Source organism: Labeo rohita, chromosome 14, assembly GCF_022985175.1.
Source record: "Labeo rohita strain BAU-BD-2019 chromosome 14, IGBB_LRoh.1.0, whole genome shotgun sequence".
NCBI lineage: Eukaryota > Metazoa > Chordata > Actinopteri > Cypriniformes > Cyprinidae > Labeo > Labeo rohita.
This window is the reverse complement of record NC_066882.1, coordinates 27035812-27062022: the sequence shown is the minus strand read 5'-3', so window position 1 is coordinate 27062022 and position 26211 is coordinate 27035812. Positions and strand designations below refer to the sequence as shown.

The 26211-nt window shown below is 37.3% G+C and overlaps 2 protein-coding genes and 1 pseudogene across 2 annotated transcripts; 2 read left to right on the top strand and 1 right to left on the bottom strand.

Moving 5' to 3' along the window:
- Positions 1–2509: 2509 nt before the first annotated feature.
- Positions 2510–5794, bottom strand: ndufs8b (NADH:ubiquinone oxidoreductase core subunit S8b). The gene is made up of 6 exons (XM_051127946.1): positions 5659–5794; positions 5477–5542; positions 5302–5391; positions 3677–3849; positions 3132–3260; positions 2510–2961 (listed from the first exon to the last, which is right to left on the bottom strand). Exons 1-6 carry the CDS (start codon positions 5702–5704, stop codon positions 2830–2832), a joined length of 636 nt encoding a protein of 211 aa, XP_050983903.1. The 5' UTR covers positions 5705–5794; the 3' UTR covers positions 2510–2829.
- A 1376-nt stretch (positions 5795–7170) lies between these two features.
- On the top strand, positions 7171–9049 carry LOC127176344 (serine/threonine-protein kinase pim-3-like; annotated as a pseudogene).
- Positions 9050–13003: 3954 nt separating this feature from the next.
- On the top strand, positions 13004–26104 carry tbc1d10c (TBC1 domain family, member 10C). Its single transcript, XM_051127732.1, has 10 exons — positions 13004–13045; positions 13323–13435; positions 13927–14023; positions 16326–16439; positions 16516–16622; positions 16750–16864; positions 17338–17403; positions 17482–17671; positions 19818–19978; positions 22719–26104. Exons 2-10 carry the CDS (start codon positions 13323–13325, stop codon positions 26064–26066), a joined length of 4311 nt encoding a protein of 1436 aa, XP_050983689.1. The 5' UTR covers positions 13004–13045; the 3' UTR covers positions 26067–26104.
- The last annotated feature ends 107 nt before the right edge of the window (positions 26105–26211 follow it).

Below are 26211 nucleotides of genomic sequence, written 5' to 3'. Positions count from 1 at the left end.
TCACAAACGGTAAGTAAATGATTTCATAATGTCCCTTAAAGGGGTCATCGGATGCAAACTTCACTTTTTTCATGTTGTTTGAACATTAATGTATGTTGGCGGTGTATGTACAAATCTACCCTATAATGATAAAAATCCATGCAGTGGTTTTAATCTGTAAAAATAATATCCCCCTTTTCAAATCGAGCCGTTCTCAGATGCCTGTCGTTGTGGCGTCACACCCACAGAGGCCGCTCCCACGATAGTTGATTGACATGAGCGTCTTACCTCAGATCAGCTGTAACAGTCCGACCTCCATTGTTTCGATGCCGGAGCAGGGATGTAAGTTAGACAAGAATATCTCTGATTAAGCGATTGAGGTGTTGTGTTGCTGGATGTAATAATGAACATAGTGGTCGTCATTTATTCCTGACATCTGAGCCGCTGAAAATGCAGTGGATTAAGTTTGTTTGTGAAGGGAATGCACCTCCCGATCTACATATATCCGTCTATGTTCACACAAATCATTTGTGATCCAGCTTCACCTACAGCAGAAGTGAGTATAAGGTTTTTTATTTATGAATCTTTGCGATCGCCTTTTGTAATAATGTGCTAGTTAGCAAGTTTAGCGGCTAAATGTGGCTAAATGCCGCTGAAGTAAACAGGCTCGTCACTCCACAGAGAGAAGAGAGGGGCGGGCGAGCAGAGCTCATTAACATTTAAAGCAGCCTCGACCAGAACAGGATGATTTTTGCAAAGCTGATTTTGGCAAGGTAGGTGTTGTTTTACAAAAGGGTGTTGTTTTACACTACCACTGAGAGTTTTTAACCAGAGTATATTATAGACTTTTCATTAAGACCCTAAAGAATCATATCAAATCCGATGACCCCTTTAAGATAAATGCAAGTGTTGCGCCACATTAAAAGCAAATAGAGTTTACAATCACTGCCACTATCTTTGTACAGATATCAGAAGGATCCCAGCATAATGAACAAGTGGATAACATGTTGTTTTGTAAACTAGGCACAGTGTCATGGAGAGTTCACAAAGAAACATTTGTTGAAAGATGAAGTGGTACTAGATCTGACTGCAGCTGCATCACGGTAAGTAAATGATTTCATTATGCTCCTTAAAACAAGCTGTTTCAAGCGGCGGGTACTTTAAGGCTTAGTAATCGACCACTGTTGTGACTGGCTAAGGTCACTGCATAGGAAACAGTATCAATGGCCCGCCCCCTTGCTATTGCATGTGAGTGCTTTGACAACATGATAACATTTTTTTAGACATTTCCAGACAAAGCATTATATAGTAATCTACTTACCATTTGTGATGCATCTGCAATCCGTAGACACGATTCGGGATGCCATTAAAAATAAATTAACCATTGTTAATTACACTGGGATCCTTCTGATCTGTACAAACCAAACACGTCAAACTGAACATTTTTTTCACTCCATTTGTCCTATTGATGACAGATTCAAGTGCATAGACTGTGTCAGAAAGTGAATGCGCATCTGTATACAATATCCAGTGTAGACAAGATAGCAGCAGTGATTGTAATTTCTATTTGTTTTTGACGCAACACAACATTCCTATTCAAGTGTCAGCCAGTAAGCCACTGACAACTAGTGGGCGGGGCCTATGGTGAAGAAGATTATTCGTCTGTGTTTATGCAAACGACTGTGCCCAGATGACGTCACCTTGTAACTCAGATCCAAACGAGCCGTTTTCTAAGGGTTATTACATAAATCCTTTGTCACTGATGATGAAGACATTTTAAGTTATGAAACTTGCATGATGTATTAAACATACAAAGACCTCTTCTATGCCAAAATATCAAGGGAAATTTAGTTTCTCATGTCATGACCCCTTTAAAACAGACCTTATGATGATTGATTTAATACACTTCAATTACTGGGTAAATGAATGTATGACATAATTGTGCTTTAAATAAATATTTAATCTCTGGAATACACTATTGTTCTGGGAACAAACAGGAACTGCAAGACAAAAGATACAAGGACAGATGGTGGAGTATAACAAAGAATAGACATAAAAAACAAAATATAAAAGGTGCATATATATATATAATTATTATTATGTTAAGAAAATAAACACCATATTTTGTTTTGTTTAATTTATATAATTACACCACTTTATCAGAAAATATACAAATATGTGAATTTTAATATTCACATCCAACTGTGCATAATATGTGCTCTGGGAATAACCTATTAGGTTTGAATGCACTGCTTTAAACAACAGATAAATAAACATTTATTGTGCATTATTCTTGATTTGTGTGCTTACATTATTGTGTGACAGTACATAAAATAATATATAACTAACAATTTAATATAATATATGCATAGAATATGTTTAAAATATTATTGAATGTACAATAAATATGTAAAGTTTATACAATAATGTAGGATAAATATGATAAATACACATAACCGACAATAATATTCGTAATATAAACAGTTAAATTATTATCATTAAGAAAAGAAGTACACCATATTTATTTCTTGTTTTATTTGTCATTAAATCACATTATCAGAGAAGAAAGAAATACATGCTGTGAACACTGAGTATAACTTATGTTTGAATGTTTACAGATATGTAATACAGATAGATAAACATTCATTGCACATTATATTATGTTTGTTTATTGCTTGCGTTGTGCGTTTAGACAGCAAATATATGAATTCTTCTTGTGGTTCTATATAAAGTGCCATTTTTAGTTTCACTACAGCTTATGAACTGATGTTCACTATTGTTTGTTTTGCTGTTGTTTTTTGCTGTCCTGATTATCTAAAATCATCAGGATGTTATCTAAGCTTTAATTGTTCATCTGTACAGGTAATCTGCCTGAATGTTAGCAGCAATCTCAGCCTCCCATCGATCTCCATTGTTCAACAGTTTCTCCTTATTATACAGCAGCTCTTCATGAGTCTCAGTGGCATATTCAAAATTAGGGCCCTGGCACATAGAGAGGGGAAAATGAGTATATTATCAGTGGAACCAGTGTATGACATGAACTGTTTTGGACCAAATGACAACTCTGCGATGTATTACGTATATCTACTGCATCTATATATGCACAGTATATCTATCTGTATCTTATGTGTTAGTGTAATATATGTGTGTACCTCTACAATTGCATCCACAGGACAGGCCTCCTGGCAGAATCCACAATAAATGCACTTGGTCATGTCAATGTCGTAACGGGTTGTTCTTCTGCTGCCGTCTGCACGGGTCTCTGCTTCTATAGTGATGGCCTACAGGAGACAAAAGCACTGCTGACACACATCCTGTAGAGGTAATCGCAGGGCATGAGGAGATAACTAAAACAAACTATAAAAACATTTGCTGCTCAAAACAGACTTTAACTAAACTAAAATAAAATCTAAATCTAAAAACTTAAATATAGCTAAAAAATAAATAAATAATTGTATTTCAGCTTCCGTAGTTGCCATGAATATACTTTTTTTTTTACCATGAATATATCATTTTCATTTAGTTTGAACTGACGATATAAAATAACTAAAACTATAGTTGAAATAAAAAAAAATAATAATTATATAATGATTAAAAAGACAAATTACAAAAACAATCATTTAAAATAATGTAATTTCAAAATATGAATAAAATCTATAATAGCATTTAATAATACTAAAATAACAGTTATTTATACCTGAGCAGGACAGACAGCCTCACACAGTTTGCACGCAATACAGCGCTCCTCTCCATTTGGATACCTGCGCAGAGCATGTTCACCACGAAAACGGGGGGAAAGAGGGCCTTTCTCAAATGGATAATTGATAGTAGCTGGTTCTCTAAACAAATAACTCATGGTCATGCCCAAACCTGCAATACAGACACAGAATATAATAATAATAATAATAATAATAATAATAATAATAATAATAACAATAACAACAATAATAATAATAATAATAATAATAATAACAACAACAATAACAATAATTATAAATTATTGTTATTTTTTGTTAGCAATATTTTTATAATTATTTTAATTATTAGTATTATTGTTATACTTGGCTATACCTGCAGCAGTCAAAGACTATAGCGATAATAATATTACTACTAATAATGATAAAACAAAAATAACAATTATTATTATTGCTTACGCATGCAATAGACATACAATATAATATTTATTATTGTTAGTATTATTATTAATGATTATTATATTTGTTTCAGGTTTGGACATTAATAATATCAATAATAATAATAATAATAATATATTATTATTATTTTTTTGTTAGCAATATTATTATAATTATTTTAATTATTATTATTATTATACATGGCTAAACCTGAAACAGTCACAGAATATAGCAATAATAATATTACTAATATTACTACTACTACTAATAAAACAAAAATAACAATATTTATTATTATTATTATTATTAATGCTTACACGTGCAATAGACATAAAATATCATATTTATTATTCATTAATAATAATTATTAATATATTTTTTTCTGTATGACAGGTTTGGACATTAATAATAGTAGTAGTAGTAGTAGTAGTAGTAGTAGAATAATAATAATAATAATAATAATAATAATAATAATAAATTATTGTTATTTTTTGTTAGCAATATTATTATAATTATTTTAATTATTAGTATTAGTATTATTATATGTGGCTAAACCTGCAACGGTCACAGAATATAGCAGTAATAATATTACTAATATTACTACTACTACTAATAAAACAAAAATAGCAATATGTATTGTTATGATTATTATTATTGCTTATGCATGCAATATACATTAAACATAATATTTATTATTATTATTAATAATAATAATGATTATCATATTTGTTTCCGTACGGCAGGTTTGGACACAATAATAATAAAAATCATAATAGTAATAAATTATTGTTGTTATTTTTTGTTAGCATTATAATAATTATTATTATAATATTAATTATTAGTATTATTATTGTTGTACATGGCTAAACCTGCAACAGTCACAGAATATAGTAGTAATATTACTATTACTACTACTACTACTACTAATAAACAAAATTAACAATATTTATTATTATTATTATTAATGCTTAAGCATGCAACAGACATAAAATATAATATTTATAATTAATTAATAATAATAATTATCGTTATATTTAATTATAGCAACAACAACAACAACAACAACAATTTATTATCATCATTATTATGTATTTGAACAACACAAATTTATATATCGTAAAACCTCCGCATGATGATCCAAATGCAAAAAAGTACCATAAATACATTATTCACACACACACACACACACCTCTGAATAGTTCAGTCCACAGCAGTGTTTGTGCTGCACGGTCTGTGATGGACTTCATGTCCATAGGCAACTCCTCAGCATTCACATTTTCTATAGAGAGACAAAAAGAGACACTGTATGCGTGACAACGGTTTATGTTGTGAGGATGTACAGGTCTATGTGTGTATGATCTTACTGTAGCCTCCTCTGTGGACAGTAAGGCTGAAGGGACGAACAGGCCCAAGTCTGATTGCAAAAGTGCCTTAATGATATAAAACAATTTTGTTTTAATAAAATGACAAACTATTCCACTACAGCCACTCCAGTAATCTCACTGTACAGTCTGCTACATCATCACACCTAAACATCTAAACTCACCTGTGCGGCATGAGGAGTACAGTATGCGCAATGTCATCATCTCCATCCTAATCTAAAGAGAGATAAATACTTACATTCATGATTTATATAGTTTTATGTTAGTGGTACAAATACACCTCTGATGTTGAGATTGAAACAACTGGGCTTTGTGCCAAATGAACAGATCTGTGCCATAAGCCTGCTGGTAATCTCCTTTCCTGTCAGACCTTATGAAACAACTTGTGTCATACAAGTAAATTAATGTTTTACAAATGCCACCAAAACAACACATTGTTCTGAGGTATACTAATAATCGTATTTAATATTTTATTTAATATGATAAAATTATATTTTTAGGCAGAGACGCCGACTAAAGTTAGCAGTTATATCTTTTATTTATTTTTTTATTTAATTGTTTACCCTATTTACAACTTACACTTTAAACCCCCAAAAGTAATGTAACGCGAAATTCACACATAACAGTGTCCCGCAATGTCCCGTCTTGTTAAGCAATGATAAACAGCAGTAAAAACAATGTAACTTTCCGTTGATTACCTATTAAAATTATTCGAAATTATACGTAATCATAGTATTTACCTCACCAGGATGCTTCGCTCGGTTGGTTAGTGATTACAGGATCTTTCCAACACTTGCGCTTTTAAGAGTGCCCGTTGATCACGTGGTGTCCCTCAACCTGCTGCGTGACAGACAAGATCATTTATTTGTGTGTCTTTATCTTGCATCTAAATGCCACTTGTGAAATGTTGTTTATTTTACTTTATTATTCTGTATTTTTTTATTTTGTATTTTGGGAGAGCTGGGTATTAAAATTAATGGGTGGAGATGACATCTAACCCTACCCCTTAGTTCACACAGAGGCTGGACATCCAGAGAAGGGCAGCTGGAGGCCATTCGGCTCTGCAGTGAGCAGTACTTGAAATTAAGTGGGATGACATGTTACGCAGTGGCACATCCGGTTTCATTGGCATGTCCCAGTGGATTTTAAACTTTAAATTGTAATTTTGTACAACCATTATGCTTATTCACACTGTGAGATTTTATATCCATTGTGTCCCGCTGTAACATGTATTGTAGCCTAACGTAGGCCTGAACTGTAAATGTATTGTTACATAAATAAATAAATAATAAATACATACATGCATACATACATAAATATATAAAGCATACTTCTGTGAATTTTTTTTTTTTTTACAGTTGTGGATGGAAAAGGAGAATCCTTTTAAAAGGAGAAAGAATTTATTCTTTTTATTAAATGTCAAATTAATGTATTCATAAAGTTTATAAATCCACTGTAGCTACGAATAATCCTCTGCTACTATTTCGAATAAAAACATTCTAACACAGAATCTCAGCTCTGCTTGAGTCATGATATCATAAAGGAATTTAGAACGTTCGGCGCGACTATATAAAGCGCGAAACTCACTGCTCACTTTGTGGCGAGTTAGGAGTGTGTTATCAACAGTGTTGACCGTTTGCAGTTTGCAGTTGTTGATAGCGTTTTACAGTGTTATTATGGGACAGCGAGTATCTCGTAGAGAGAAAGCGGAGAGAGGAGGTGAGTGTGTGGACGGGGTCAATCCCCGTACAACACTGACACCCACCGACCACACGGCGGAGCTCCATCCTCGTCCTGACGAGACGCCTGTGGGTACCGGTGAGGGAGGCGGGCAGGAGAGGAAGGAGAGAGGGGGAGACAAGACAAAGAAGAAGAGGCAGAAAAAGAGGAGGTTTAGGAGGTTTGCCTCCTTCTTCTGTTGTTTGTCTCGCCCCAAGTCCACCAAAGCTCAGGGTGAGCAGGTGGAGCAGGGTGAGGAGGACCAGGGCACTGATGGGACCCCATCCAGGAGCTGTACTGATGGTAAATAATGAGCTCTGAACATAAAAAAAGTCTGACACACACATATAAACACCCATATAATCATCAAACATCATACAAATGCAGATTAATGACTCTTTCCACTACAAGTGTTAAATGTTATTAATGTATGGTTGAACATAGTTTGAAGAAATTTAATATTTCAAGATTTCAAGTTATCAAAATAGCCCTTAAATAAATAATCAATATGAGTATGTAATATTTTATTGATATTAGTTGATTAAAGCAAGGTTTTGGTTGATATTGCTCTCTTTAGATCAGACTTCTCTACAGGACGTCACCTGTTCTGTAGAGGACAATGATCATCAGGAAGCTCCTTTCAGTGCTCCTGAAGTCCCCCCCACTGCTGAGGACCAGCAAATGGAGGACGTCCAGCCTCAAGATCAGGACAGTCCAGTCAGTCCGTCAGCAGATCACAGTCCATCACATCTGCTGAGACATCTGGACTGTGACAAGATCATGAGGGACGAGGGTGAGTTTATTGTTATAACCCAAAATATAACACACACACTCTAAAGAATATAAATATTAATAGATCTGAGGTGCGACAACTGAATTTTAAATCTATATTTATCAATGTATTACTCAATTAAAATCAAGTAATTATAAGTATAATAATTATATGAGAATTAGAAACAATGTTAAAATAGTTTTAGAAAAAGTATGGCATGCCATACTGCAGGATACTGCTTCAGTAAACAATAATAAAACTTGAAAATAAAAATAAGACTGTAATTATATTTTAATAGACCCCATTTGCTGGACATATTCCATCGGCGAGAAGTTGGGGGAAGGAGGATGCGGCTCTGTCTTTGCAGGGACCCGTGTTGAGGACGGCCTTCAGGTGGCTGTGAAATTCACAGAGAAGGGAGAAGACGAGCCGTACCTCAGCCTTGTAAGTAGACTGTGCTCTCTCTGTCATCTCCTCTCGATCACTGTTTGCAATTTATAACATTTTAGATTCATGTAAAACACTGAGTACAGATATTTTAATAGACAAACAGACTGATCTATTTTCTTTATTTGAGAAACCTCATCCACCTTACCATCAAAAAATCGGTCTTTATTCTAGCCTGACCATCCCAATCCAGTCCCAGCAGAGGTGGCTTTGACAGTCATGGCCAATCAAGGCCCCCGCTGTCACCACATCATCGAGCTGCTGGACTGGCAGGACAATCCTGACCATTACATAATGGTCTTAGAGCGTCCCTCGCCATGCATGGATATGCATGATTTTTTGAACATCACGGGGACCTCTTCACTGAGGCGTTGGTGCGCCATTTCATGCGGCAGGCAATTGACGCTGCTGTTGTTTGCTGTTCCCGGGGGGTCTTCCATCGGGACATAAAAATGTCCAACCTCCTGGTCAACACCGAGACCATGGAGGTCAAACTAATTGATTTCGGTGTTGGGGACCTCCTGAAAAGCTCACCCTACATCTTCTTCAGTGGTATGTATGATCTCTCAAACATGTAGTTTGGGACTTAAACTCTAGTGAGCAGTTACAGCATGTCTTCAACAGACTGAACACAGCAAGATGTTAATATAGTCAAAACATTCTCTAAAGAAGAAAGCCAATCATAATGTTATTTTTGTTGACTAAAATTAAATGCCATTTCATTCAGAATATAGTGAGAAAACTGGTAAAGCAAACTTAGACATGTGACAAACTCTTTCCTCCAGGGACAGCAAATTTCTGCCCTCCCGAGTACTTCACGAAGGGCGAGTACCTTGGGAAGCAGGCAACGGTGTGGTCACTGGGGGTCCTGCTTTTTAACATGATGACCAACCGTTATCCATACAGCAGCGACATAAAATTAATGGACGCCAATGTGTGGACTGAGCCGGACTTCTCGGATGGTAAGAACTTCATCATGCAAAACACAGAAAACAGGGCCTTCATAAATAAATACCTTAAGGATCATTTAGGAAGCATGTGTGAAGTTGAAGAAAATAATGAGAGATTTCTCTTTTTTTTCTGCACAGAATGCTGCCGTTTTATTCGTGGTTGCCTGAAAAGCGACCCGGAGCAGAGAGTCCTTCTGGAGGAGATGCTCTCCCATGACTGGTTCAAGGTAAGTCTAAAACAGGCTAAATTGATTTTCAAGATTTATTGACATTTGTTTGATTGTTTGTTTTTTGTCTCTTTGTTGATTTGGTTTGATCAGAATATCTACTGCAACTGTCATATAATCAATCATATACACTGCACAGATGTTATTTTGTATTTTTGTACCACATGAAGCATGTTTGTACAATTTGTAATTGTGTTTCAGGTCATGTAGGTCATGGTGAGGTCAGTCTTGCGTCTGGCGGGCTGACACAGGTGGCTCCTCCATCCCTCCAGCCTTTGCGTCTTGCGGGGCTGGCAGGCCTTGGTTGCGTCTGGCGCCTTGGCTTGAGGCAGTAGTTTTAGCGTCTTGCGGAACTACTCGCCTAGGGATGTGAGTTTTAAATAGTTAGTTTAGTTTTAGTTAGTTAGTTCTCCATCTCTCCAGCCTTAGCGTCTTGCGGGGCTGGCAGGCCTTGGTTGCGTCTGGCGCCTTGGCTTGAGGCAGTAGTTTTAGCGTCTTGCGGAACTACTCGCCTATGGATGTGAGTTTTAAATAGTTAGTTTAGTTTTAGTTAGTTAGTTCTCCATCTCTCCAGCCTTAGCGTCTTGCGGGGCTGGCAGGCCTTGGTTGCGTCTGGCGCCTTGGCTTGAGGCAGTAGTTTTAGCGTCTTGCGGAACTACTCGCCTAGGGATGTGAGTTTTAAATAGTTAGTTTAGTTTTAGTTAGTTAGTTCTCCATCTCTCCAGCCTTAGCGTCTTGCGGGGCTGGCAGGCCTTGGTTGCGTCTGGTGCCTTGGCTTGAGGCAGTAATTCTTGCGTCTTGCGGAACTACTCGTCTAGGGATGTGAGTTTTAAATAGTTAGTTTAGTTTTAGTTAGTTAAATCCAATCATATTATCAACAGTGGAGTCATCCAGAGCATGCCAGAGCTCTCTGTCAAGCCCGCTTCACAAGATCCTCTCACTGCCACTCCAGAGGTTCCTTCCACTGGCGTCCAGATCCCAGAGATCCATGTCACAGATCCATCAGGGGTTTCAGTCATGGACACAGAGCTCTTTTATTCAGCGGCCTTCGATCCAGAAAGACTGTGATGGCTATGGTAAAGGGTTCCTGTCACTGCTGCAGCAGAAGCTGCTGAGGCTCCACAGAGGTTCCTCACTTGATAGTCCCAGGTGACCTATTTCACATCTTCGCTGGTCCCTGAGATTCCTCACACTGCAGATCCAAAGATTCTTGCCACGGGCAGCTGGGTCCAAGAGATCCTATCAGGGCCACTTCTAGAAATCAATGTGAATGCCGCCCTAAATGCTGCTGCTCCAGAATCTGCTGAGGTCAGTGAGGTCAGTCACAGGCATGGCATGTCACGCGACAGGGTACCTTTCCAGAGCTGAAGGTCCCGGCCTGAAGGTTCCTGCTGCTGCTGCAACCCCAAAACCTGCTATGTTTCCAGAGCTCTTTGTCATGACAGCTCAAGTTGCAAAACTTCCCAGAGGTTTCTGACACAGTCGGGTCACACTGACACCCGCCATGTCCACCACAAAGGTTCCTCTCATAATGGGAAAGAACAGAAAGAAGTTCCAGTTAAGGCTGCCCCAGTGTTTGCGGTCGTAGCCTCAGCCAGCGCTGGTGTTAAAGGCAGCTTCAGTCCCAGAACTCCTCTCTCAACCTCCCTGGTCCCAGAGGTTCCTGCTAAAGCCGCTCTGGTCTGAGAGGATTCTGTCACATCTGCATCAGAAGATCCTCTCACAGCAACAGTGTTTCCTGTCACTGCTGTGATTCATCCATAAATACATTACACCTGTGTGTCACAATAAAAATACTATGTGATTGTGAAAATACACAAAAATGTGTTGTTTTTATGGGAAAACATAATCTGGAAATAATAACTATTCCTATGACGCTTACGCCTTGAATAATAAACTCAGCAGGTAAATAATACCAGGTAAGTTGTTAACGTTATGCACGCCTTATTTTGAAGTAACAAAACGAGTTCACTTTCACTATAGTTTATCAATTTTAAATGTGTTTCACTACAATATTAGTGGTTAAAACTTGTTTGTGTATATTAAATAAAATTAAAAAATAAACCAATAAAAATAATTACACAGTGGTGATTTGGGGCAACTTGGTGTCTTAGTAGGCCCAAATGCCTGGCAAACTCCAACCCCTTATAACGATTAGTAGAAGGTTTCTGATTGATCAGTACATTTTTCCAGCTGTGCTAAATGGCAGTTACAAATAGCAGATCATCATTTTTTTGCAAATATCATTGAATTAATTTACAGTTGAGGTCAAAAGTTTACATACACCTTGCAGAATCTGCAAAATGTTTAATATATTACCAAAATAAGAGGGATCATACAAAATGCATGTCATTTTTTTTATTACTGACCTGAATAAGATATTTCACATTAAAGACATTTACATATAGTCCAAAAGAAAAAATAATAGTTGAATTTATAAAAATGACCCTGTTCAAAAGTTTACACCCCCTTGATTCTTAATAATCATTGAGCATTTGAACCTTCTGTAATAGTTGCATGTGAGTCCCTCAGTTGTCCTCAGTGTGAAAAGATGGATCTCAAAATCATACAGTCATTTCTGAAAAGGGTTCAAATACGCAAAAATGTTGAAAAACCAAAGCATTTGTGAACAGTGGCCAGTTTTACTGTTCAGGACAAACAAGTGAATCATGAACAACCATCACTAAACCAATAAAAAAACACAGCTGTGGATAATTCAGGCAAAAATTCTTATTTTCTATTGTGGACTATATGTAAGCATCCTTTATGTAAATAAAAATAACGTGCATTTTGTATAATCCCTCTTATTTTGGTAAAATAATTCACATTTTGCAGATTCTGCAAGGTGTAAGTAAACTTTTGACCTCAACTGTATATCTGAATGTTGTTTTTAAAATAACTACCTGTCCCACTTTGACAACAAAGGTGTCACATTTACCACAGTTCAGGGCGAAATGTACTCATTTCAATGAGGAAGCATTTTAAGTTTTGTATGAAACACTTCCTTTTTGATTTGTATGGTGCAACAGTATTTATTTTTAAATAGTATTGAAATATGAGACATTTGGAATATATTTCAAAACAAAGTCGATGACAAATCCTCAAGTTTTCCACTTCATCTTCCTTTACTCTAGTCTTGCAGACTGACAAATAAAGTAAAAATATTCATTATAGTCTTGCAATCAATGTGACGTTACCTGATATATGTCATCATCACAGGGCGCTAGTAAAACGCCACTTTCAGTTCCTTATAATGGCGAAAGAAATCACAGGGTTATTTGATTTTCATAGTAAAGGAGGATCCAACATGCCAAACACGCACACACACATATGCACAACCACACACTAGCTGACTTTACAGCGGAAGTCTTTGTCTTAGTTGTCTTCCCTCCCATTAGAGGACAACGGCACCTTTGAGTTTGGCAGAAGCGTGAAGGTAACTTGCTCTATTGACTTTTATCGCACAATTAACTGTTTTTCTTTTGTTCTGCTATATTAATGATGATTTAATGTGCATTAGTAAATATGGTTTAATTCCGAATCAGTACATACTACAGGTTAAACATCAGGGCATACTCTGGTGCTATGTATATTGTGTCATGCAACGGAGTTTGCTTATAAAATGGCGCAGAAATGAGATTGACATTGAAATCTATTCAATATCAAACATGACATCCTGTATCTGAATGCATTTCTCCCTCATACACACATAGATGTCTGGTAATCCAGACCATAGCAAGGATGAGGAGGAGAATCACGGGCTGGAGGTCACGGTTGTGGAGACTAACCGTTTTGGCTTCATTCTAGGGAATGGAGAAACTGACAGGTCAGTGTTGATGTCTGTTCATAACATCTCAGAGTTTGGGTGCAACTTGATTTAAGTGTTAGTGACTGTATTTGAAAGATGTTAGTCCTAGTTGAACACAGTGTCTGTGATTAAATATATAATCTGTCGTCAGATTACTTTTGCAACACGCTTTTTAACCAGTATCAACAGTACTGATGATTCGAAGTTACCGTTACCTTCCGCACCTCTTACTCTCATTTTCTCCTTCTCAACATCCTGTCATGTTACCATGGTGATTTCTAGCCTGTCAGAGTGTGGTTTCCTGTTTTCTGCGTGTTTGCCTCTTGTGACACTCATGCTTTGCTCTGGTACGAGGACGTGCTTTAGTTAGAGAGAGTTAGGAAGCAGGGTAAAGGTGTGTTATTTTCTGCTTCGGTGGAAAGTACTTCACACTTACTGTGATGGTGACAGTGAAAAACCACTGTATTGTGAGTGTAGTGTTGATGATTGTGTGTTGCTGTTGTTGACAGTGATGGTCCATGTCCAGAGTTAGTGAGACATCGAGAGTCCAAGTGGCTCAGCCTCATGACTCAATGGGAGCAAGTGGTGGAGAAAAAGAGCAACAAGGTGTGTCTGTCTTGCTGTTGTGTACTTGTGTGTAAAACTGCATGTAAGAAAAAATCAAATCTGCATCTGGCAGATTTCAAATATTAACTTGTGGGCCACATTCTTACCTAGGGATATATCATAGAGACATAGGAGACATTTTCAGTTGAGAGAAGTGTATAATTTGCATTTTTGTTGTTGTGGCAAGATTTGCATGGCCATGCACCACATTTCTTCAAAAAATGCTAAATCAAGTATCAACGTTTCAGTCGTGCAAAGATAAAATTAGAAATTTTGTGCCAACCCCTGTGGAAAAACAAGTACAAGCATACTTTTAATAAAGAGTACTTACAGAAATGCTATACTTTTTTGTGCAATCTGAAAGTAATGTTTTCAACACTTAATGACACTTAACACTTCATGTTAAGTGAAATTAAATAAAATGTATTAGAATTTAAATGTATATTAAATGCAGTTAGCTGAACATTACAACCCACTTAAGTAGGGCTTAAATATATATTTACATATAATTTCATATTATACCGACATGCATTTATGGTAAAACTAAAATATATTTGAATGTAATTGCTATTGAAACTTGTATGCCTTTGTTTTGTCTCAAGATGCACATCAGTAATGTTTTTTCCTTAGCACGTTTATAAAAATTACTTAAATGTGCTAATTGAACTATGGCGTAATCCTGGTTTAGTCTAAGCCCTGTCTGTGAAATCGTTTATTATAAATATAATATCAAATAACACTACTGTTAAAATTGTAATCATATGCTTTACAATATGTTATGTGCAATATGTTAGTCAACACATTAAAAATAAATGTTGGCTACTTTTAAGCATCACAAAATGATTAAAACATCATTTTTTAAAACATCACTTCAAATTGCACTTTTACGTGTTACTGAAAGTGAACTCTCTTAAAGTACAATTAAGTACCTTTTATTTCATAAATATATGATTTTATAGTAGTTTATATATACACCACCAGTCAAAAGTTTATGAACAGTAAGATTTTTCATGTTTTTTAAAAAGTCTCTTCTGCTCACCAAGCTTGTACTTATTTGATCCGAAGTACAGCATAAACTAAAATTTTGAAATATTTTTACTATGTAAAATAACTTTTTTGTATTTGAATATATTTTAAATATACTATTATTATGTTGAAAACAGCTGAGTAGAATTTTTTCAGGTTCCTTTGATGAATAGAAGGTTCAGAAGAACAGCATTTATCTGAAATAGAAATCTTTTGTAACATTATAAATGTCTTTATCATCACTTTTAATTAATTTAAAGCAGCCTTGCTTAATAAAACTATTAATTTCTATCATTTCTTTCCAAAAAAACTGAATGGTATAATGTATAATATTACAAAAGCTTTGTTTTTTCCTTTGTTTTTGTTTTTTAGATAAATGCTTATCTTTAGATCTTTATATTCTGCAAAGAATCCTGAAAAATGTTCTGTTTTAAATATTGATAATAATAATAAACGTTTCTTAAACAGCAAATCAGCATATTATAATGATTTCTGACGGATCATGTGACACTGAAGACTGAAGTAATGATGCTGTATGAAGTAATGTAGCTTTTATCACAGGAATAAATTACATTTAAAAATATGTTCAAATAGAAAGCAGTTATTTTAAATAGTAAAAATAATTCACATTTTTACTGGTTTTGCTGTACTTTGGATCAAATAAATGCAGGCTTGGTGAGCAGAAGAGACTAATTCAAAAAAACATTAAAAATCTTACTGTTCAAAAACTTTTGGCTGGTAGTGTATAGTATGTTTTTAAACACCTGTAAACTGTAGAGGCCTATTTACGGCATCTGAAATTGATAAATCAAGAACCAGTTAATGAATTAGGAATGTGTAAATTGTCCAGATTAAAATTAAAAGGCCATTAAAAGTCTCCTGTTTGAATTAGATGTGATGACATACCAAACAATTGAACTAGTTTTGAAGACAAATGTATTCAGCTGATTCTTTGAGCATTGATTTGTTTGTTGATTATTGTGTGAGACCTCATATATCACTGTCAGTTGGCCTACATATGATACAGGATGTTGAATGTCAAATACAGCAGGCTGCAAATGAGTGCCAAACTCCTCTGTATGTACCTTGACCAGTTATGTAAAAAAAAGGGGACCGTTATATTTAATACTATTATATGTGTTTACTTTACTTCTGGATGTGCTAACATTTCTAAAAGTCTGAATAAATTCTGGAGTCATTTGCTTTTAGAAAAGCTTTCATTACGTGAGTTTTACAATGGCCGACTGCATGGCTCAGCTCCCTTCCTTTGTCTCAGGTCAAAGGTCAGTGTCAGAAGGGCATCCCAGCATCCCTCAGGGCAAAGGGCTGGCCGCTGCTCTGTGGAGCTAAGGATAGAAAAGAAAAAAATCAAGAATTAAAAACTTACGAAGTAAGTGATTTGTCATATGTGTTTAATGTTTTTTATACTGTTATATAAGGCCTGTTTCTCCTCGTGACTCGTTTAGCGTTTAGTTGAAGCTCCGGATCATCAGGGATGGACTGATATCATTAAACGAGACACAGACAGACAGTTTCCCTTCCATGAGATGTTCCAGTCCAAAGACGGTCATGGGTACTGTACTATTTTCCCTGCTCTCGCCTAATGCAAATATGCTCTGTAGCATTATAATTCACAACATTAGTCATAAAGCTTCCTTTCTCATTCGGGGTCTGCATGTTTCTGGTCTCTGTATGAGCAGTCAGAAGGACTTGCTGGAGGTCCTGAAAGCGTACACACAGTATCGTCCAGACGAGGGCTACTGTCAGGCACAGGGTCCAGTGGCTGCTGTCCTTCTGATGAACATGCCTGCTGAGGTACTGCTTCTGTTATTATTATTTACCTGGTTAGACAGTAAATAACAAAGAGCTGTTACAGATTAAACAACCAAATGATATGCAAAACCTGACACATTCATAATGCATCACTGTACTACTACTACTGTACTTATTACAATTTAAAATACATGTTTTCTATGTGAATATATTGTATAATGTAATTTATTCCTGTGATGCAAAGCTGAATTTTTTCAGTCTTCAGTGTCACATGATCCTTCAAAAATCATAAAAATATGATTTGCTGCTCGGGAAACATTTCATATTAATATCATATTAAATGCTAAACACAGTTGTGCTGTTTAATAATTTTGTGGAAACCACAATGATTTTTTTCAGGGTTCTTTGATGAATAGAAAGTGTAAAAGAAATAGAAACCTAGGCTACTGCAGAAATAGTTAGCACTGTATGTTAGCATGCTTGATGCTTAACATGGCCTCATTGCTTTGTTTTAGGAGGCGTTCTGGTGTCTGGTGCAGATTAGTGAGCTCTATCTCCCTGGATACTACAGCCCTCTGCTGGTACGGCATTTTTACAGTAAATGTGCTAAATGTGCTTGAAAAGTGATAAATGGGCTTTATTTTTTTTTCTGTTTTCAGGAAGGTGTATTATTCGATGCTGCTGTTCTCTCAAGTGTGTTAAAAAAGCTGTGTCCAGCCGCACACAAACACCTACAGAATCAGGGGGTGGAGCCTCTCATGTTTGCCACTGATTGGCTGATGTGCCTGTACAGCCGTCACCTGCCTTTTGACACTCTGCTTAGAGTCTGGGATCTCTTTTTCTGCTATGGTTTGTTTTTAACTATATATCTGAGTGATTTAAAAGTGCACTAAGTAAATGTTTACAAGGTTTACATACATCTTGCAGAATCTGCAATATGGTAATTTTACCAAAATAAGAGGGATCAGACAAAATGCATCTTATTTTTAATTTATTACTGACCTGAATAAGATATTTCACATGAAAGATGTTTACATATAGTCCACAAGAGGAAATAATAGTTACATTTATAAAAATGACTCTGTTCAAAAGTTTACATACACTTGATTCTTAATACTGTTGTTCCCTAAAGGATCCTCAGCTGTGTTTTTTTGTTTAGTGATAGTTGTTCACAAGTTTCTTGTTTGTCCTGAACAGTTAAACTACCTGCTGTTCTTCAGAAAAATCCTTCAGGTCACACAAAGTCTTTGGTTTTTCAACATTTGTGTGTATTTGAACCCTTTCCAACAATGACTGTATGATTTTGAGATCCATCTTTTCACACTAAGGACAACTGAGGGACTGGTCTGTAACTATTACAGAAAGTTCAAACACTCACTGATGCTTCAGAGGGAAAAACAATGCATGGGGGTGGGGGTGAAAACTTTTGAAATGTAAAGATTAGGGTAAATTGAACTTATTTTGTCTAATGGGAAACATGTATGTATCTTCTGTAGCTTCTGAAGGGCAGCACAAAATTAAAAAAAGTGATACTTAAGCAAAATAAGAAAAATGTACACATCATCATTTTGTTCAAAAGTTTTCTTAAAAGAAGAAGTCCACTTCCAGAACAACAATTTACAAATAATCTACTCACCCCCGTCATCCAAGATGTTCATGTCTTTCTGTCTTCAGTCGTTCTTCATTGGTGCCATGATTTTGAACTTCCAAAATGTAGTTTAAATGCAGCTTCAAAGGGCTCTAAATGATACCAGCCAAGGAAGAAGATAAAAATAAAAATTTGTATACTTTTTAAACACAAAAGCTTGTGTAGCACTTGCTCTGGGATGCGCGTCCATGACGCTACATACTATGGAATCACGTTTAAGTTCATCGTTTGTGTACTCCGGCTCAAAAAGGTAGGATATGGCAAAAAACTACATCTCATTTTCTTCTACAACTTCAGAATCGCCCGACATCGTTGTACTTTTTTGTTTGTGAACAGCGTTTGACTTACTTGCACTTCCTTAGTCTTTGCGTGTTTGCTTTGTAAACACTGGGTCTGTAGTTCTGCCTGCGTCGTGCGTGACCTTTCGTCATGATTCTGTATTATGTAGCATCGTGGACGCGCATCCCAGAGCAAGTGGTACATGAGCTTTTGTGCTTAAAAAGTATACAAATTTTTATTTTTTGGATGACAAGGGGGTGAGTAAATTATTTGTAAGTTGTTGTTCTGGAAGTGGAGTTCTCATATGATGCATTGTGTTTCCTTTTGGAGCATCAGTGAGTGTTTGAACCTTCTGCAATAGTTGCATACGAGTCCCTCAGTTGTCCTTAGTGTGAAAAGATGGATCTCAAAATACACAAAAATGGTTCAAATACACAAAAATGCTGAAAAAAACAACAGATTTGTGGGATCTAAAGGATTTTTCTGAAGAATACTACATAATTGAAGACACATTTGTGACCCTGGACCACAAAACCAGTCATAAGGGTAATTTTTTCAAAACTGAGATTTATACATCATATGAAAGCTGAATATATAAGCCTTGTTAGGATGGGACAATATTTGGCTGAGATACAACTATTTAAAAATCAGGATTCTGAGGGTGCAAAAAAATCAAAATATTGAGAAAATTGCCTTTAAAGTTCTTCAAATAATGTTCTTAACAATGTATATGACTAATCAAAAATTAAGTTTTCATACATTTACAGTAGGAAATTTTCAAAATATCTTCATGGAACATGATCTTTACTTAATTTCCTAATGATTTTTTGCCATAAAAGAAAAATCAATAATTTTGACCCATACAATGTATTTTTGGCTATTGCTACAAATATACCCCCAGCGACTTAAGACTGGTTTTGTGTTCCAGGGTCACATTTGTCAAAAGTCTCCATTTGTCCTTAAAAGTCATCCATGTTTTATGAAAAAATACTTCTAATGTACTTCTTGCCATGTTGACCTGAAGTCTACTTACTGACCATATTGACCACCAGCTTGTGTTTGTTGCAGGTGTGCGCATTTTGTTTCAGGTCGCTGTGGTGCTGGTGCGGCGATGTCTGGGAGATGGACGGCTGCGAAAAGAGTGTGACGGACAGATGGAAACCTTGGAGCGGCTGCGAGGTGTTAAACAGCGTGTCCAACATGAGCAGGCAGATGCTTTTATCCACGAGGTAATATTACTGATTCTTTCAACTCACCTGAATAAAGGCCTGTTCACACCATAATGAATATTTCGGGTGAAATTTATAGCAATAAACAGTTTGATTTGAAAGACACATAAATTTGCATGCCAGCAATGAAACAGATTTTTACTAACACTCTTTCCATGGCACAGCAAAGATAGCTAACCAATGAGATTTTCATCACATGCCCAGAGCCAATTCTGCTAGATAAACCATGACTTGGTGGTGCTCATGAACTGACTATTTTGTTAAGCAACAGTAATTATCAGAGGAAGAATCCATAACAGGTGTTATGAGAAACTGGATAAGGGGCATTTCCTCAAAATTGGATGAGAAAATAATCGATATTACAAAAATAAAACGCAAATATGACTAAATGACGATATTAAAAGTCTAAAAGTCACTTGTTTTAATAAAGTAGTACTGTCCAACAGCAACACCCTTGGTCCATTGACTTTTTACAGACACCATAGCGTGCCGTGACTTTTCTGGGGGCTAATTGAGATGAATCGGGGAAAGTCACATGAGGAGACAATGCCTCCTCCACTGTGCTATGATCGGTTGTGACTGGATGTGATTGGTTTGTGTGATAAATCCCGCCTTTTGTTTTTGTGCGAAGACTGACGAATAACTGACTAATTATAAAGCAAGTAAACAACTCTCCCGCTTAGATATCACTGCTCTGTCACGTCAAAATAAAACTTTAAATGGCTTGAAAACATGACGACTGTGTCAGTTTTTAGTGAGCATTCAGTGTGATGAAATGAAAGATGCATCTCCGTACCTGTGACAGTGTTTACTAGGGTTTTATGATGATGACCCGAAAATAAGTTGGCTACTAAAAAGAACAGTTGAATATCAGTTCACAAATAAAAACCAGAGTGTCTAATTACAAGTGCAAACAGCCCTCCTTGTTGGCAGAGGCCATTTACACTAACTCCGCCCACCAACGTGTGATTGGGCGAGTCAGCATTACAAAAGACGATAATCTCGTAATAGCTCCGGTGGTGTAGATGGTAAAGTATGCGTTGTAGTTGTTTTTGATGCGGTTAACCCAGGTTCGAATATGCGTATTTTCACCTCTAATTAAGTAAATAATCGAAAAGTTGAATATAAAGTATTGGGTAGGGTTAGGGTAGGTGTAGGGAGGGATTTATTGTCCCAGTAAGGTGGCATCCATTTAATAATTTGAATTAAAATTATAATTTACACTCATGATTTTATTGCATACTGTTTTATTATGTACTTCAATACTTAGGTGCAGAAAATTGCCACTATTTGCAATAATACTATAAATATCAGAAAATCCTGCTAGTTGTAAATAGAATCTATTGCTTTATGTAAGCACCTAGTGTAAACATTAAGTGTAAAAGGGACATTAATATATATAACTAATAATATATATAACTGCCTCATTTTAAAACAACACCGCACACCACTGAATTAAATTACTGATTAGAAAAATCATCTAACTACGTTATAATGACCATTACTGTCTGTTTTCGTTAGCTTATGTACTAGAATAACACAGCAAACAGCTAGCTGATTTGCTTACTGACCTATCTATTTTTATATATTAATGTGTGGTCACACTTACTTAAGTACTTACAGTCATTTCAGTAGGACTCCACACGTTAGGGGAATTTGTGCAAGGGTGAAAAATTTTGCAATGGGTTGTAGTTTATCACACATATTCGCTGTGTTGAACAACATAAAGCTGATGGGTTTTAAAGTGACTTCTGTGTGAGCTGTGCTTCATACATCACTACATTATTGATAATAGACACTTCCGCCCACATAATTTTGGCAATGTGACGATGCAGAAAATTTCATTTTTAACATTTGTGTTGGTGTGAACAGACCTTAAAGGGACAGTACACCCAAAAATGAAAATTACACAATGATTTACTCACCCTCAAGCCATCCTAGGTGTATGTGATTTTCTTTTTTTCAGACGCATACAATCAGAGTTATATTAAAAAATGTCCTGGCTCTTCGAAGCTTTATAATGACAATGAATAGCTGTTGAGATTTTGAAGTCCAATAAATTGCATCCATCCATCATAAAAAGTGCTCCACATGATTTCAGGGGTTAATAAAGGCCTCAAGCGAATCAATGCGTTTCCGATGTCGTACATGTGATCACAAGAGTGGCGTTCCAGCAGAGAGCAAAACACCAGTCACAAATTAGAAGTACAAAACGAGGATTTGTAAAGAAAAATCAAGAAGTCAAGAATAGACTGTTTTTTCTTTGATGTAAACATTGTGAGACCAGCATATTCTCACTGGAGCTTATGCTACGCCTGTGTCCTATGTGATGCTTTCAAACGTCAATCTCTCGTGAACACGCGTACGACAGTTAGCAGAAGCTAAAGATTATGGTTCATAAAGTTTTAAATATGGATATTTTTCTTACACAAATGCATCGATTCACTTCAGAAGGTCTTTATTAACCACTAGGAGTCATGTGGAGTACTTTTTATGATGGATGGATGCACTTTATCGGACTTCAAAATCTCAACAGCCATTCACTGCCATTATAAAGCTTGGAAGAGCCAGAACATTTTTAATATAACTCCGATTGTATTTTTCTGAAAGAAGAAAGTCATATACATCTAGGATGGCTTGAAGGTGAGTAAATAATGGGGTAATTTTAATTTTTGGGTGAACTGTTCCTTAAAATCTAATCGACGTCTTTTTTTACTCAAATCCACTGTTACACCCACAGGTATGTTCGGTGTCCCTGTCCTTGGCGGACCTGCAAAAACAAACCGAGAAAGAGCTGGAGAAGTGGAAAAAAGACAAACCAAACTCAACCTTTGACCCGCGAGGGCGCTGTCACGGATACCGGATGGTTTGGGAGAGAGCGCAGGATAAACCAAAGGAACAAGAAAAGAAGGAGCGACCGAAAGGAAGCCTGACTCTTCCTCTCATGCGCTCACATTCTTCTCTCTCTCCTTCGCTTCTGCACAAGAAATGGAGGAAGAGGAGCAGTAAGACTGACACGGAGGAGTGGGATGGAGGGGGAAGAAAATTCTCAAGGAGTTTGATGGAGGAGAGCGACGATGAAGAGGTGAGGAGGAGGAGTGTGTGCGGTATTGTTGGGGAGCAAAGGGCTAAACGGGACAGGCTGGCAGATGAGTTCTGCGCACACAAAGATCACAACACACATCCAGAGATCTCAGTGGTGGTGTCCTCTAGCATGGACTGTGATGTTTTTGAGAAAGAGCCTACGGAAACTTTGAACCAACAGAAGGAGACAGAAACAGCACGAAGTCATGAGGAAGAAAGAACCGCTGATGTGGTTGTGTTTGTGGTTGAGGACAGCATACAAACACATCATCATATGCAGAACACAAATCAAGATGCACAGAGTACAGACGCACCAACAAATCAAAATGAACAGAATACAGACAAACAGACGTGTCGAGATGAACAGATCGTGGAGGAGGAGACTGAGGGAACTTCAGAAGCGTGTGAAGAAAGCACACCTGCTGAAACATCACAGGAAGACAACATACAGACTGACTCTAGTAAACAGGAAGAGGAAATACAATCAGACAGCAACATCCAGGAACACTGCAAACAAGAAGAACAAACAGAAGAAAGGTTGCCAAGCACCATAATAACTGGGGAAAATACTATAGAGACAGTGGTACAGATACATGTTGTCCTAGAGGAAGAGGGGTCTCAAACATCTAGTGATGAAGAACCTGTACATTCGGAAAGTCAGAGAGATTTGTTCGTAAGCACAGCTATAGAGAAAAATGAGGAGACTGAGCTTATTGGTGAAAACCATACTGATGCAGACAAGGAGGAAGGGATTCATCTTGATGTTCTCCCTGAGGAGACCACAGAGATATCAGACCCTTCAGGGTTGTGTGAGGAGAAAGATGACAAGATATTGGAGGACGACAGGCAAGATATAAGCTTAGACGAGAGCGACAGTCACGGTCATAGCAGTGGTAAAGAGACATTGCCACCACCTGAAATAGTGCTAACCTCATCCTCTTTAAAGACTGAACAAGAAAGTGAAACTGAGCATCCGGATATACCAGCAGATCCCAAACAGGAATTCCAAGAGCAAAGTGACACTGATGCTACTGTTACTTCTACAGAGTTGGAGCACTGTCCAGTAGAATCCACTGTGGGAGATGCAGAAGGATCTGGCAACCCAGAACAGAGTGAAGTGGATTCTGCTGATGGCACCATCATTACTGCACCTCAAGAGGTGGATGCAACAGTAATACTGACACAAGATGCTGAGACATGTTGTGACAAAGAAATCAGTGAGATCAATCCCATAAATAGTGAATTTGAAAATATAGTATGTTGTGAAGTCAGTGCTACTGACAAATCACACAGTGTAGAGGATGATACTTGTAGATCTGCCCATACAGAAAGCAATGAAATGGAAAACCCTGAATGCAACACAATAGATATCACTGTTAAATCTGGGAAATTAGAAAGCAGTGGTGTGGAAATTGCTGGATCTGGCAACCCAGAGAGCAACGAGGTCCCTGTTACAAGTGAATCTGAGGTCCCTGTTACAAGTGAATCTGAGGTCCCTGTTACAAGTGAATCTGGCGACCCTGAATGCAGTGTCACGGATGTTACATCTGAAACTGAAAAACTAGAAAGCAGTGGCGTGGATATTGCTGTTGATAAACCAGAATGTAATGATGTGCAAGTTACAAGTGGATCTGTCAACACAGAAAGCAACATTGTAGATATTGCTGTTGGATGTGACAATTCAGAAAGCAATGTAGTTTGTTCTCCTGTTGAAACCCCAGAATGTAATGACGTGCAAGTTACAACTGGATCTGGCAACACAGAGAGCAATGTAGTCGATTCTGCTGTTGGATCTCGCAAGCCAGATCCCAAAGAAGTGCGTGTCACAACTGAACCTGACAACTCAGAGACCAACAGCGAACATGTGACCACTGGATCTGGCAACACAGAATGCAACGAAGTGCCTTCTACAAGTAAATCTGGCAAACCTGAGAACAATATAGCAGATTCGGGTGATGACAAAGATCACGTCACAACCAAATCTGACAACTCAGAGACCACCAGAGAGCATGTGGCCAGTGCATCTAGCAACCCAGAATGCAATGAAGTGCCTTCTACAAGTGAATCGAGCAAACCTGAGAACAGCATAACAGATTCAGGTGTTGGATCTGGCAACCCAGATGACAAAGAGCATATCACAACAAAATCTGACAACTCGGAGACCACCAGAGAGCATGTGGCCAGTGGATCTGGCAACCCAGAATGCAACAAAGTGCCTTCTACAAGTGAATCTGGCAAGCCTGACAACAATATAGTGGATTCTACTGTTGGATCTGGCAACCCAGACTGCAAAGATCATCCTACAACCGGATCTGACAACTCGGAGACCAAAAGTGAGCATGTAACTGCTGGATCAGGCAACCCTGAGTGTAAAAAAGAGGATTGTGCTGCTGGATCTGGCAACCCTCATAGTGAATGTGCAATACCAGGAAACAGCCAGGAGTTAGAGTCTTCAAAATCTTCAAAATCCCCAAAGCCAAACCTCCGCGTGCGCAGGAGTTCCAGCTCACGGGTTTCCTATCCCACAATCCTCTCTGAGGACACGTTCAAAGAGCCACAGCAGCAAGAACACACACATTCAAAACAGACAACATCCACAGCGACACAAGAAACACAAGCTCAGCCCAACTCGCAGACAAAGTCAGGCCCACCGAAACGTCTGGGTCTGTTTCGCCGTCTCCGCGGGGAGACCAATAAAACCCCTGTCCCAAAAATCCTCATCCAGGACTTTAGTGAGAAAGAAGAGAGGCTGACAGCAAAAGAGAGGAGGAGGAGGAAGAGAGAGAAAGAGAGAAAAGAAAGAGAAGAGAAAGAGAGAAAGAAACGAGAGAAGGAATTAGAAAAGGACAAAGAAAAGGAAAGGAAAAAGCCTCAAACGAGAGGAAAGAGCTTCCAGGTGCTCAGCAAGAAGGGTGCTGATAATGTCGTGTCACCCGAGAACAGTGACTCTCAGAAAACTCACACCAGAAGAAACTCTGCTCCTTTTTCTGATGGTTATTTTTAAATAATCAGAGACTCGATCACATATTTGTATTCCGCAGTGGGAGTGAGATGTTTTAATGTGACTTGTGCAATGATTTGATGTGGCTTGTTATATTCACTGCTTCATCTCTTGGTTAAAAACCATAATTATTTTCATAGAAAAATAA

Excerpts from the sequence above, each read along its gene's own strand:
- ndufs8b (XM_051127946.1), bottom strand. The coding sequence starts at position 5,704 with ATGGAGATGATGACATTGCGCATACTGTACTCCTCATGCCGCACAG. Across the intron at positions 3,850-5,301 it reads GTGGACTGAACTATTCAGAG|GTTTGGGCATGACCATGAGT; the intron begins GTGTGTGTGTGT and ends TCTGTATTGCAG. Across the intron at positions 3,261-3,676 it reads AGGCTGTCTGTCCTGCTCAG|GCCATCACTATAGAAGCAGA; the intron begins GTATAAATAACT and ends TGTCTCCTGTAG.
- tbc1d10c (XM_051127732.1), top strand. The coding sequence starts at position 13,323 with ATGTCTGGTAATCCAGACCATAGCAAGGATGAGGAGGAGAATCACGGG. Across the intron at positions 16,623-16,749 it reads CAGTCCAAAGACGGTCATGG|TCAGAAGGACTTGCTGGAGG; the intron begins GTACTGTACTAT and ends CTGTATGAGCAG. Across the intron at positions 17,404-17,481 it reads GATACTACAGCCCTCTGCTG|GAAGGTGTATTATTCGATGC; the intron begins GTACGGCATTTT and ends TTCTGTTTTCAG.